General features: G+C 38.0%; 1 protein-coding gene across 1 annotated transcript; it reads right to left on the bottom strand.

Moving 5' to 3' along the window:
- Positions 1 to 305: 305 nt before the first annotated feature.
- LOC110549546 (hyaluronidase PH-20-like) lies at positions 306 to 13,526 on the bottom strand. The gene is made up of 5 exons (XM_021638774.2): positions 12,413 to 13,526; positions 11,871 to 11,960; positions 7,525 to 7,998; positions 5,015 to 5,221; positions 306 to 422 (listed from the first exon to the last, which is right to left on the bottom strand). The coding sequence occupies exons 1-5, from the start codon at positions 13,364 to 13,366 to the stop codon at positions 306 to 308; spliced, it is 1,842 nt and encodes a 613-aa protein (XP_021494449.2). The 5' UTR covers positions 13,367 to 13,526.
- Positions 13,527 to 14,769: the final 1,243 nt, after the last annotated feature.

Raw genomic sequence — 14,769 nt, 5'->3', positions numbered from 1 at the left:
CAAACACAACTCCAAGCACAAGGAGGTTAACTTTTGGTGGGACCCAGCATGGCATTCTGAGAAGACCTACAGCCAGGGCTTTGACATCACAAGGCACAGGCTGCAGAGGGTGCGCTTTTGGGCATGACTGGAAGAGTCAGTGTTTCCTGGGGATTGGGATCCCCAGCCTCCCTCAACACCTGGTAGGTAATCTGGGATGTGAAAGGTGGCATCTTTTATTTTTTTGTAGCGATCAGGATTATCTTCTTTGCAAGCATGTTAGTCAGCTCCTACGGCTTTTCTGTCAGGGTTGGAAATATTTCTGTTCACACAGTAAAAATCAAATCATCACAAACAGCGTACTCGTGGCCTCGGTAAGATGGCAACTGATAAAGAGTTCCTCGCAGTTTCCTCGGGGACAAGAGCACCGTATGTTGATCATGCTGGACCAGAAAAGGGCACTTTGACTCCTGAAGCTTGTAATCTCTCTACTTACATGCCCAACTGACTGTCCATAGATTTGCTTTTGCTTGGGGAGGGGTAGAAGAGGAGATATCTTTTGTGATCTTTTTGGTTGGTCTTTTATTTCTGATTTTGTTTTGTGGCATGGCCTCAGGTAACCCAAGCTAGCTTTGTACTCACTATATAGCAGAGGCAGGTCTTGAACTCCTGATCTTCCTGTCTTTAAGTGCTGAGATGATAGGCATGGGCTACCACATCTGTCTGTGGCTCTTTCAAGTTCTTTCCCTCTGTGTTTCGATATTTATACAAAACTAATCTTGTCCATTTCTATTCCAAGTTTTGTGTCACTTTCAATATGTGGGTGTGGCCAAAAGGGGGGAGAAGGAACAAGGAAAGATATAGATGCGTGATGAAGACCGCCAGAGTTTTTGTTTTGTTCTTGTTAGTAAATAATTTTATAATGTTTTCTTTTAGAGATTATAACAGTTACAGTACTTCCCTATTACCCTTTCTTCTCCCCAAACCCTGTTACTGCTTTATTGCTGTGAGGATACATGTGAGCAAGAAAAGGTATTGAGGAAAGCATTTAATTGGGATGCTCACAGTTCCAAAGGGTTAGGCCATGCTCATCATGGTGGGAAACGTGGCCATAGGCAGACAGACATGATACTGGAGCCTTAGCGTGAGCTCACATCCAATCAGAAAGTTAGATGCATAGGTCTAGTGTGGGCTTTTGAAACTTCAAAGCCTATCCCCTGTGACACACCTCCTCCAAGGCCACACCTCAAAACCTTTCCTAAACAATTTGACTAGTGAGCAATAAACATGCAGATGTATGAGCTTATGGGGCCATTCCCATTCAAACCACCATACTTCCCATTTATCCCTCTTTTAAATCATCTCTTTTCATTGTTTTACACATATATACACATATATTCCCAGATACACACATGCACACACACACTCACATGCATACGAACATATACACATGTACATATTTACATGTTTATATGCTGAGTGGTGATTTGAGGGGAGAGGTATGGTAGGCACACTTACACACAACAGCTTCCAAGGGAGAAGTTTTTGGTTTTTTGTTTGTTTTCCTTTGGGGAGAGAGGTTGCAAGAATGGAGGACAGAATGGAGGGGCTGGGAGATGAGTAGAACTGGGGTGCATGATGTGAAATTCACAAAGAATCAATAAAGAGCTTTAAAAAACATATCCTCTAAAATTACTTTTTAAAAATAAATACATCATGACAATTATGTTTGCTTGTTGTATAAAACAGGGTCTTCTTATTTAACTCCGGCTGACACTGTGCTCAAGTCCTCCTGACTAGCCCCAGAGTCCTAATGGCAGACGATGTTCAGTAGAGCAAAGTGACCATGGCTGGTCTTATATTGTATTATACTTAAAATCTGCTGAAAGGTTAGTTCTTCAGTGTTCTGAACACAAAAAATGAAGACAGTGGGATCGATGTGAAGCATGTTAATTAGCTCAGTGGCAATTATTCCACAAGGACAACCTATTTCAAAACATCAAATTACACACATTAGGCATATTGCTTTGTTTTGTTTTGTTTTGTTTTCAGTTACAAAACTATGAGCAGGTGAGGGATAAAAGTGATAAAAGAACAGTTAGGGCAAGGAGAAATGAGTGGTGAGGTCATTCCATTGATATTTATCTATATTTTTACACACTGATAAAGAACATTCCGCTGCATGCTTATACCTCGGTTTATTTGTATGTTCATCAATTAATGCATATGTGGCTTTTTAGTTTGGAGAATATATTATGTATTAGCTTGGAGATTATATACATGTATGTGTACATATGTATAATGAACAATCAAAAATTACTTACAGGAGGATTTTTCATTGTTTTTTTGAGTTATAAACACCTGGGTGTGTGTTTTTAACAAAGGATTGGCCACTTTTCAACAGTTGTGGTAGCATTAAACTCCTACAAGCAAATCTGTGTAAGGAAGTTGTCCTATATCTTACCTACCACCGCATGCATTATCCACATTGTGAGGGTGAAGCGCTCTCTCTGTATTTTAATTTCTATTTAACTGCAAGGACTTATGATGAACAACAGAAATCAGAAGAACTTACTTTCAAATATCGTAGGTTAAATTCCTTAAGCTCCCTACACGAGAAGTTATTGTCCTTCTAATTGTTAGTAATAATACCAACGTCGTGGAATAATTAGGAGAATTGGTACATTCAGAATAGCATCTGAAGAGTGGAAAGTGTATAACGGGAGTCTTCTGGATTTTTTTCTGTTCATTTTAGTTCAAAAAATGTTGTAAACATTAGTTATGATATCACACTGTCAATCTTCTGAAGCTGTTCCAGTTAAAAGCATCCCATAGTGAGGAGAATCCACCAAAACAAGGAATAGTGTGGGTGCATGTTAACTTCTCCCACATCCCTGCATTCCAGATGCAAACTAAAATGTCAGGATGATTTAAGTTGGTTTCTGTATGGATAACAAATTCATAAGGGTCCACAGATCTTGGCAATGTTCGGGTTGGAGTTACAGGTGGAAGAGACAGAAAATAAGGGGAGAAAGGCTTCAAAGTAGAGTTCTGGAAGACAAGAGTAAATACAAGCATGTTGACAGGTGCAGGTACACATACCGGGTGAAGCAAACATTTCTCAGAAAAATAAAATATCCATGCTATACTGAGGAAGAGTACATCGACGAGCAACAGGTTAAAGGTCCAAGTCTTCAGTAAACAATGTCCCACCCTTTCCCCTTCCATCCTGGTCGCTAAGCAATGTCTGTGGGACACTGTGCACCAGGTCACTTATGTGTTTTTGCCACTGCACTAATTATTCTTTTTCTGCCATTTTTCTTCGACATTTTTATGATTGCCCTAATCCACACTGCCAACTCCACAACCTCCACATTCAGCCATCTCTATGTAGCCCTTAACTCTTGGACTTTGATCCTTGACTTTTCTGTTTGCCCTATCTTACTTCCCCTTTAAGCCCTTGCCTCCTCCAAAGAAAAGGACAAGGCACAAATTTGGTGTCTTTGTCTCCAGAATGTTGTATTCTCGCTGTACGTCTGAAGGTCAGCCGTTCGTATTGCAGTGGCTGTGGAAGCAAGAGCGGGCTCTTCAGTCTCCTGAGCTTCAGTTACAGGCAGTTGTGGGCCATACAATATGGATGGTTGGAATTCAACTCAGGTCCTCTGGAAGATCTGCAAGTACCACCCAGGAAAATAAAGTGATATGGTTACTACAACGTCATAGCCCATATTGAAAGTCATGAAAAAATGATCATTACCATTCATAAATGTCTAAAACCTGTAAAGAAGCACCACTAACTTTACATATTCGGCAAATAATTAATGGGCTCTTCCTAAGTCCTAGGTACTATTTGTCGCACTATAGATACAGTCATGAACAAAAGAAAACAAGTATCACTTTTCAGAGTGTTTACAGTTTAAGACAAGTGAGTGAAAGTAGATACCTCATGATGTGAGGAAAATAGAACAGGCCTAAAGCTGTGTGGATTTCTTTATTGCAAATTCCCAGGTCTCAGGGGGTCAATAAGGTTTTATCACTTGGTCTTCTTTTGGTTTACATCACTATAATAAGCACAATCAAAAATCTCTTCTGAAATTCTTTCTTTCATGCACCACCTATTAACTATAGACACTTTAGAACAATTTTCACAGACAGGAAAGAAGTCTCCGTGGTGAAGAGCATTGAAATGCTCATGCAGAAGAGCAGGATTCCGGTACCATAATCCATACAGTTGGCTTAAAATCCATGGTATCTGACATCCTCTCCCAGCCTCTGCAAACTCTGACTCACGTTAGGCATACATACACGCAAATGGAAAATCACCTACAATCAACTAAATAATCAAAACATAAAATAAAACATTTAACTTTTCTGCCCAGCTAGTTCCTGCACATATTACACACACACACACACACACACACACACACACACACACACACACAACTCACATGCTCCATCATTGGTCATCACTGCTTCCAGTGTCCAAACTCTAAGTTCTGGCTACAATACACATCCTTCAAGTCAGGTCAGGATGGCTCCGGCCAACTGATTTTATTTCTCAGGACACTAGAAGCCTCTCTGTTCTTCCAAGTCCTTCTCAGCATGTACTGGGGCTGAGATGGCTGAGTCTATCTGATCCTCCCTTCCACACAAGGTCAAACTCCTCTACTCACATACCCTGCCCTAGCATGGTCATCCCTGCCCATACCTCATGCAAACTCTAGGATTTGGCCAGGACACACACCTTGCATGCCAGCCCAGAATATCCCCTCCTACCATCTGATCTCATTTCTCCTGTGCCTCATTCAACAACCAAGTCCAGCTCAGTTCTCTTTCTCCAGGGCCACGCCATGGGAGCCCACCACATTTTTTTTCTTCCATCCCCAGGTCTAAACAGATCCCACAACTTGACCAACTCTGGTAGCCCTGCCCATGACACACCCAACTTCCATGCTTGAACTAGGACACACTTGTCTAGGCTTGTGAGCCCACACCTGTGTCCACCTGAATTTATCCCACGCAAGCCATTTCCAACCTTCAGGCACAACCGAGCCTGCACATTCTGTGATATGCCCAGGTACATCTGCCCAAGTATAATCACAAATACACAAATAGCATGGAAGGTCAAAGTACATTGCACCCCAAAATACTGGGTACTGTCGAAAGTTTTCCCAATGAGAGTTTTTAAATGAACCCCCAGAACACAGAATTTAAAAGAGCAATCATAAACTTCATCGGAGAACTGAAGTTTAAAGAGGATGCAACAAAACAGCTCAATGAACTTTAAAGTATGCAATTAAAGAGAATAAACGGCTCAATGGTGCCCAAACGTAGCTAAATAAAAAGATACAGATTTTGAAGAGAATTTAAACTGAAATGGGTGTGGAATTAAGAAACTCAGTAACTTAATACCAAAAAAAGATTCAAGGGAAAACCTTACAACTCCAATGGACAAACTAGAAAAAAGGAATATCCAGGATTCAGATAAAGTAGAGGAATTAGAGCATACAAATAATATGAAAATGGTTTTAAAGAAATGAACACTTAGATACTGGGAGATACCACCAAAAAACAAACTTCACATCATTATAGGCATAGGTGAGGGAGAATAATCCCAAATCAGAACCACAGAAGAAAGTTTCCCTGAATAAAGTAATACAAAACAAACAAACAAACATACATACAAGTACAAGGATCTCATAGAACATCAAATGAACAAAACTAGAAAAGAAATTCCAATTACATTATAATTAAATGCACATTACAATTAAAACACTAAATATAAAGAACAAAGAAAGAGAGAAAGAGTACCAAAAGATGGAAGAGGAAAAAAAACACATCACATATAAAGGAACACCCAAACCCTGAACAAATAGCTACAAATACACACACATATACATATATATATGGCATGGGTAGGGTTGGAAGAAGAAAAGGGAAGGGATAAAATTATATAATTGTATTTTAATTTTTAAACAATAAAAATTGAAAATAACTTTTATTTCATCTCTCTCCAAAATCTCTGATGACATCAAATTTTTATTTGCAGTCCAGGGCACTCTAAATTTACCACTGCTTTGGTAAGTTTTTGTTTTCTTTGTTTTCATTGAAAATATATTATTCTGAATGAAGAGTGACCATCTTATCCAGGGTGCTCCTTCTTGCTTAGCTTCTTTAGGTGTACAGATTTTTACAGGGTACAGGACAGGAGCCTTCCACACAGGGCCTTTGAAAGACTACCCAGCAGGGTATCAAAGTAGATGCTGAGACTCATAGCCAAACTTTGGGCAGAGTGCAGGGCATCTTATGAAAGAAGTGGGTGATATAAAGATCTGGAGAGAATAGGATCTCCACAAGGAGAGCAACATAGCCAAAGAATCTGGGCACAGGGGTCTTTTCTGAGACTAATACTCCAAACAAGGACCGTGCATGGAGATAACCTATAATCCCTGCACAGATTGTAGCCCATAGCAGTTCAGTGTCCGAGTGGGTTCCCTAGTAATTTAATGGGAACAGAGACTGTCTCTGACATGAACTCAGTGGCGGGCTCTTTGATCACCTCCTCTTGAGGGGGGAGCAGCCTTACCAGGCCACAGAGGAAGACAAAGCAGCCATTCCTGATGAGACCTGATAGGCTAGGGTCATGGAAGGGGAGGAGGACCTCCCTTATCAGTGGACTAAGGGAAAGACATAGGAGAAGATGAGAGAGGGAGGGTGTTAGTGGGAAGGGACAAGGGAGGGGGCTACAGCTTGGATAAAAAAATGAATAAACTGTATTTAATAAAAAGATAAAATAGATTCTTCTTTTATATAATACATCTTGACCAATTTCCCCTCTCCCCCCATCCCCATCGCCCAGATCCACTCTCCCTCAGTTTCCTTCACCTTCACCCATAAAGCAAATTCACATTTGGCAATACTGAATACCAAGCTTGAGAGAAATAGCCAATAAATGTGTTATGAAGCATATGAATGATCATATTAGATGAAATCGGGCATAACACAAACTTAACTAATTAGGAAAGAAAAACTAGCTTACTCTATAAAAGTGGTGAATACATATCATGAACAAAAATAGGTAAGATTGTCATTTGTAAAGTTTATCTTGCTATAAAATAAGGATAAAATTTTTATTTAAAAAGTTATAAAATTCATAGTTCTGTAAGTGGGCTGACAAGCATACTTCTAACATGCTCTTTTTATAAAAAAAATTTATCTTACTACTTACTTGATAATTTTTGAACTAAGACAAATTACTAATAAAAGACATTAATATACAGTAATTTGATTTTATTCAAGCTTCATTCTCCTGAGACAAAAAATAAATAAATCCTAATATCTGTATATTGTAGCCTTGTTTGCTACCAACCTTTTTTTAGAAGAATAAACATTTTTTCCTTTAAATATCAAAAAAGAATACAGACTATTAAAATAGAAGTACATTTGTAAAATAGAATTCCAATTTGCATCTCTGAGTTACCACAATACTATAACAAATATTTCAAATGCTGGGAACAGATATAACTAAGGAGTACCCACTGATACCTTCCTTAAGAAATGTGAAGGCTCCTGGAGTAGATGGTAGAGAATGTGAGTGACGGCTGTAAGGAAGAGGAGGCTCTTTTCGGGGAGAAGGTAGAATGCTGGGCTGGGTTCTACGTGAGTACTTATACAGATCGCGTTGTCAGTGCACACCGTAATATTTTCCACCTTTTCGATATCAAGTCTCTCCTTACAATTCATGTTTGGGTAACAGCTGCATTTAAAATGCTTAGCAAAGTACTTCAAGTCTCCAACTGTCAGGTTGCCATTTAGTTCAAATTTTCCATTTTCCAATATCTTAATGCGTATGTGACTTGGATTCAACTGAATATAGTGATCTGAATTCACGTCTTTTCTTGTACACATGCCTTCATGATTGCAAAGTGTTTGGCTGCAGATTTTAGCTGCGAGGGTGATGTTGATCATGTATGGTTTCAGGGTTTTCTCCATGTATTTATGTAGGCGTGGACAACCTGTCTGCAAAATAATGAGACAGTCAGCATAACATTCCACACATTCCTGTGTGAACAGATATACTATTGTAACTCTGAAGGAAGAATAAACCAACAGACAGAAGTGACAGGAAACACTTATTTTGCTTTAACAAACAAGGTTACTCCACTCATATTTTAACACTGATAAGTTTTGTAGGCCATCGCAGGCCACCGAAGAATTGTTGAGTTGAGGCTTAACTCATCCTGGACTTCATCTTCCATAGTAATTCATAAATTAATCAGGAGGATGGAATTTTACAACCGTTAGACTATGGCCTTTGATGTTAACTTGCGTGATAGGAGCACCTTCATTAACGACCATGTCTGTGAACCTGGGATAGCTCAAACTTTCTCAAGGTTAGTTTATTATCCGGGTTATATCATGAAAATTAGTTAATTGGGTTATGCTTCAGTTTCATCATTGATTTTGGAGTCTCCCTCATTGGCTAATTTTGAAGAGAAATGACAAAATGTGTGTGTGTGTGTGTGTGTGTGTGTTCTAATGTGGGGACCACCATTTCTTCAGTTAACCTTTAATAAATTATGAATAATTGTAACAAGAATCACATTTGTCAGATGACTTAATCATAGTTAGAGATTCAAAATTGTTGACTCAAAATGATAAAATAAGTTCAACTGTGCTTTATCCAAATGTTGTACACTCAAAAGTGTGAAAATGACAATTTTGTAACAAATTGTGTAGACTAGAGAGATGAAGAACAGAAGTGCTCCATCTTAACACTACTGTGCCCTAAACCTTGGTCACTGGTCATTCAAAAGCTTTGGTGATTGTGATGTGTTGCGATCCACAGGACTACTGAATGAGCATTGATAGCACATTGGCATGAAAGACAGGGGTTCTTGGCAGCTCTGCCTCAAATCTATTTGCTGTTTTTATTGTGGTAAGACAATCGTTAGTTTAATAATGGCCTGGCAAAGAGATCTGCTCTCCTGTTCCCAGAACTTGAGACGACCGTGAGCTTACACCAGAGGAGACTGTAGTTAGAATTAGAAGCATGCTGAAAGGGCTGAAAAGGGAAGGCTATTCTGAATTATCTAAGAGGGCTTAATTTACATAATACTTTATTATAACTGTGCAAACTTTTTCAACTGGATCAGCATGAAAAAAGAGATAAGACTCAAAGTGCTAAAGAGATTTATGCTTCTACTGAGGTCCACAATGATGCATCAGTGTAATCCCAGGAAAGCCAGGAAGAGGCATTCATTTAAGCATGTGCTATAAAAGACCTACCGCTAAAAAAAAAAAAAAAAAAAAAAACAAAACAAGCAGATAAACTAATGGCAGAAAAGGGCTGGAACCCAAAGTTAGGGCCCTCTCTAGAAGATGCAAATACCCTTTTGCAATAACCTGTCAGGTGGAGACCTTAGCCACAAGGAACTGAATCTTGAAACAAACCAAAAGAAAAATAATCTTTCCTTGGGAAAAAGAATGCAAATGGCTGACATCTTAATGTGAGCCCTTTGAGACCTGTGCTGGACTTTGGATTCAGAACTTTAAGATGATAAAATTTTGTTGCTTAAGCTACCAGATCTAATGAAATAGAGTGGCAGGAAATCCCTTTTAAGTTATTTTAAGCAACTTCAAATAAAAACCATTGGACTAGTGGCAGAGTTAGAAAATGGTTTGTGGAAATATCATGATGATAATACGAAAATGAATCACCATCTGTATTAACTCACCAATGCACTTTCGTGGTTTTAAATTTAAGTCTTGATGCTTATATATTCTGATCTATATGACAGCTACTCTACATCCATGCTTGTTGGCCATAGTACTGGTGTCACTGGTGCTCCTGTTAGTTTTTCTTTTTGATTTTTGTTATTTTGTTTTTTATCGAATCAACACAAGTTAGAATTCTCGGGTAAGAGAGACTGTCAATTAAGATTGGCCTCTATGCACTTGTGTAGGGCACTTTCTTACTGAGTGTTTGATAAGAAGGTGCCAGCCCACTGTGGGCTGGTGGTGCCAAGCCTGGGAGATATAAGACCGGTTGCTGAACGTGAGCCTGGAAAGCCAGCTACCAAGCAACATTCCACCATGGCTCTGTTTCTGTCCAACCTCCAATTCCTCCCTTGAGTTTCTTCCCCACAGTCCTTCAATGATTGGCTATGATCAGATCGTGTAAGACAAAGACATCCTTTCACCTCCAAGTTACTTTTGGTCAGAGTGTTTTCTCACAGTAGAAACCAAACTAAGAACGTGAGCATAACAGGCTCACGTGAACCTCTTCGGTTATTCTATTTGTGTGAAACGTTGTTTATTTGAATCTAAATGTGATTGACTTCTTGTCCTTCTAGTTGTACTTTAGAAAGTAAGCATCTAAGATAGCTTCTTTGTAGAATCATACCTGTTAGCTGCTTAGAAAACACCTAGCACATCAGTTATTTTAATTTTTATGTAGTTTTCCCTGAACACTATTATATTCTAAGAGTTTATGGTCTGTGTGTTAACAGTTCTAGTAATAAAGACGTATTAAAAATTACAAGTTCATTGCAAAAACAAGGATTAAGCAAAAGACATTTGAGAACCATCTTTCATCTTCTCTATGGGAAGATTTAAGCTGATTAGCTAAGAGATTCTGTATAATTAAATCCACAATGGCCAACTTCAACTTGTCAGTCAATAACAATGAATTTAGAGTTGGGAAGCGAGCAAGCTATTATTTTACGGGAGTGTGATGTTTTAGAGCGTTCCACTGAGGCAGGTGAAAGGTATGTAAGATACACACATACTCAGAAGGTAGGACTGCTTCGTCCCACCACTCTACTGGATAAAGTGGAATGGAAGGAGATGGCTTACTTGATACTTTTTGTATGTCAATTTTAACAGCTGTGATGAAAAATGCCATGGACTGGCTGGTAAGGAGGATAAAAAAATGTTTCATGTGACAATAGAAGGACATTGAATTTAGGCTCATAAACAACTTCCAAAAAACCAAGTAGTATGATATTTGTCTATATGCCCAAAGATTAACATTTAGTTCTGGATAAAAGAAAAGGTGGAGAGCAACAAAGGAAGACTCAATATTGCCTCTGCATCTACATACACACACACACACACACACACACACACACACACGAACTTTATACTTGCTATTAGCATTTCCTCAGTGAATCTGAGGAAACATACAAAGCGATTCATGAGAATACTGAGCAGAAATGACACAAAACAAAGGTGGGGTGGTGATAAAACTAAAACTAATCATTAATTGGGGAAGTAAAATATATAGAGTCTATAAGGGAAAACAGCAAGACAACACCTAAAACGGAAAAGAGTGACGTCGAAGGAGAGGTCTACCTCTGAATGAATCAGGCTGCAGATTTTTGAGAGGAATGGTCAAACAATGAACAGATAAGACTGAAAAGACATTAAAAATAAGTGTGACAGCTAACTAGGGTGTCCTCTCATCTCTCATTTTGAATGCCTGATTGATTCCTCCTCAGAGGAAGGGTGGCGTTCTCAATTTGTTTATTTTTAAGGAGACAGTATCCAGAAATCGTAAATGGACCCATAAGGAAATTATTGTACTTGAGAAAAGTATTTACAGCTTTGGACAGACAACAGCGAGGGTTAGCACGCCACCTAGGATGATTGCAATTTTAAGATAATTTTCTGCAACTCCAAAGATTTCAGCAAGAGACATATACCCTTCCCTGACTTGCATTTTCTGTGACTTACTGTCGATTGAGGATCAACCTAAAGACAGTAATATTATATGAGTTGGCTTTTAAAGAACCTAGCAAATAAAGCTGCTGAAATGTTTTTAGGTGAGATAATGCTATCTTCAAAAACTTGATAGGATTATTTTTTTATTTCCTACTAATTCAACTTACTGCACGTTGTGCTAGAGATGGAGTATCCCATATTATAATTCCACTGGTTCCCAGAGCAACGGCTTCACCAATGGTATTCACAAGGTCAACCTGGCAAAGGTGATACAAAAAATTAGCAGGGAGGAAGACAGCGGAAGTGTTCACACAGGACACCGCCACCAAGCTAAGCATGCCGACTCAACAGTGACACTTTAAGAAATTCCTCACTCTTTAAATCTTTCACTTAGGCAGGTCTTTGCTATAGGAGAATTTTATCATTATGTTAATGACTTCTGCTATCAAAAGACCCAAATCCTTGGAAGAAAAAAAAAAAACACAAACAAAACAAAACAAAGAACAACTAAAATATTTTCTACATTTTGTACTTCTTCATAGCTGTTAACATATCATATAAAATGTAGAGATTTTGACTTTTTTTGTAGAATACAGTACTACTGTGTATACTCCTAGAGATAAAGCTGAGTTGCAGTTTTGGAAAACATCACATTCCTTGTTCACGCACTATTTCTGTAGCACGTAGCTATAGACGGTAATTTACTCACCCGAGAAAAGAATTCCCATTGAAGGTCAGTGAAAACAAGGCCCATATACAGAAAAACAGGAAGTGGATTATTTTCTCTGGACATTTTGGAAACTCTGAGGCTTTCCAATATACGGTAGCGGTTGTAGAGCTTTGCCTTTGGAGAAAGCTGCAATTCGTTGGTCAAATAGGTGGATGGGAAAAGAGCGGTGCTTTCTTTCCATAACCACTTAAGATCATTATTTTTGTCCTTTTCCATATCAGGGCATTTTCCATCATAGTCTGAATGTACATATTTATTATTATAACAATCAGGGAACTGATAAAAACCCCATAAGTATTTTGGCCGAAGTTTTTTCCCCAATTTTAATGTCTCATCCATGAACTTTTTCCCCGCCTCTTCAAATTGTTGTTTGGCTTTAATAGTGGCTTCTAGAATGTCTATTCCTGGATTTTGGGTCTTCACCAACTCTATAGACTTATTCTTATAAATGTCCTTGGGTATCAAGTTTCGTCCCCAGATGGGACTCCATTCTTCCCAGTTAATGACAGCTAAGCCTAATTTGTTTACTGGAATATACTGCTCTATGTCAATCTTAGCTTTGTCCAAATGATCTTTCAGATTACCCAACTGAGGTATTCCTCCAAACACATCTTCTCTTTTCTTATTTATGTGAGGATATTTTCCAAGTCCGTCAAAATAAAACATGGTGACAGGCTGCCCTGTGACAGTTTTCCTGGGGCTTCCAATTAAAGAAAAGAGGCTCAGATCCAGTGAGTGAGTAAAGTTTCCAATGCAGGCTTCAGTTGGGGCATTCCAGACCCAAAGGAAAGTTGCATCTTTTATAATGGGTGCTGCTCTATAATCCACAGTCAAAGAACATGGAATCAGAAGGAAGATTAACACTGTCTGGAATGCTCCCCCAGACTCAACAAAGCTCCCCAAAAAGAGGTGCTTAAGTAGCAACCTTCCCATCTCAGACAGTAATTACTACAGAAACAGTTATTTCTTCTTGCACACTTTTGTCTGTCCAGTATTTGGTGCAAAAGGTAAGAAAGGTTATGATATGAGGCCACTGCGGAAGATGAAAGTGTGGTTACTGTTTTACATTGAAGATCATTCTTCTTGAATTGTGTTGTAAGAATATTTAGCAGCAAGTTAAATCATCCAGAACTGGAAAAAAAAAAAAAAGACAAATGCAGAATTCACTATAACTGGAATGAGAGCTTTACCAAGTTCTCCATGTTTTATGCAGTTTGACTCGATTTAAAAAGACAGAAGATCTTCTATTCTGTTTAAAGCAATAAGATTTTTTCCTCTTCTATATAAGTTAAAATCTATAACAATAAATATTAATCTCCCAAAATCATCCCTAATCCAACACAAACTTAATTAACTATTTTCCCTTATATTATGTATATAAAATATTATTTCTAGCAATGTTTAGAAAAAAAAACAGTTGAATGAAAGTAAATTCTTGTTCATTGGTCTTAAAAGACCATTGCGTGGTGCTCTACTAAATTCTGAAAACAGTGTCTCACAGAATTAATTTTTTCAGGTATGAAATTAATTATGTTTAACTTTGAAAATCATATAACCCAATGTACACACTTATATTGTGGGAATCTCTCGAGGTCATCCCTGAAAGTGTATATACACAAACAGAAAAAAACAATGAACTGAGGACGTTGTATTTATTAGTGCATCATTATAATCAAAGAAAAGGAGGCTGCTAATTTGAGAGTGAGAGGAGACATGGTCAGAGTTGTGGGAGTTCATTTAAGAAAGAGTGGAAAAAGATCAAAGAGGGAAAGTAATGTAATTATTTTAATTGAAATCTATAAAAATTAGAGATCATGCATTACTGACCCAATAATGTAAAAAAAATATATATTTGTCAGGAGTCTTGATTTAGATAATGCAGAGGTGTATGGGGATAATACCAAATAACAAAGTCTCCATCAAAGACTGAGAGTCAGTAAAAAATAAGAGCAGAAATTTATTCAACAGAATTCATTCCAATTTGTAGAATTTTTTAAAAGCCATACAGTTCCCCCACACACATCACTGGTTTATGTTTCCACATTTCCAGATTCAATAATCTAGTATGTTAGTTGGAAAAAAAAATTTAAATCAGTTCACTGGGCTATAGCCTCATAATAGAGGTGCTTTCCTGCTATGCACAAGGCTTTGGGACAGGTCACTAGTATGACAGAAGAGTGAACAGAAGCAAATTTTAAAAACAATGATATTTCTCTATTAACAATAAATAATCCACAAGTTTTTTCATCTTCCATTAGAGCATATTATTATGACTATCCTTCTATGACTAGCCATTGGAATTACTCTCTTAGTGTTCCTACCTTACAATTAAATTT

Source organism: Meriones unguiculatus, chromosome 21, assembly GCF_030254825.1.
Source record: "Meriones unguiculatus strain TT.TT164.6M chromosome 21, Bangor_MerUng_6.1, whole genome shotgun sequence".
Classification (NCBI taxonomy): domain Eukaryota; kingdom Metazoa; phylum Chordata; class Mammalia; order Rodentia; family Muridae; genus Meriones; species Meriones unguiculatus.
Note: the sequence above shows the minus strand (reverse complement) of the source record. Positions and strands in the feature narration are given on the sequence as shown.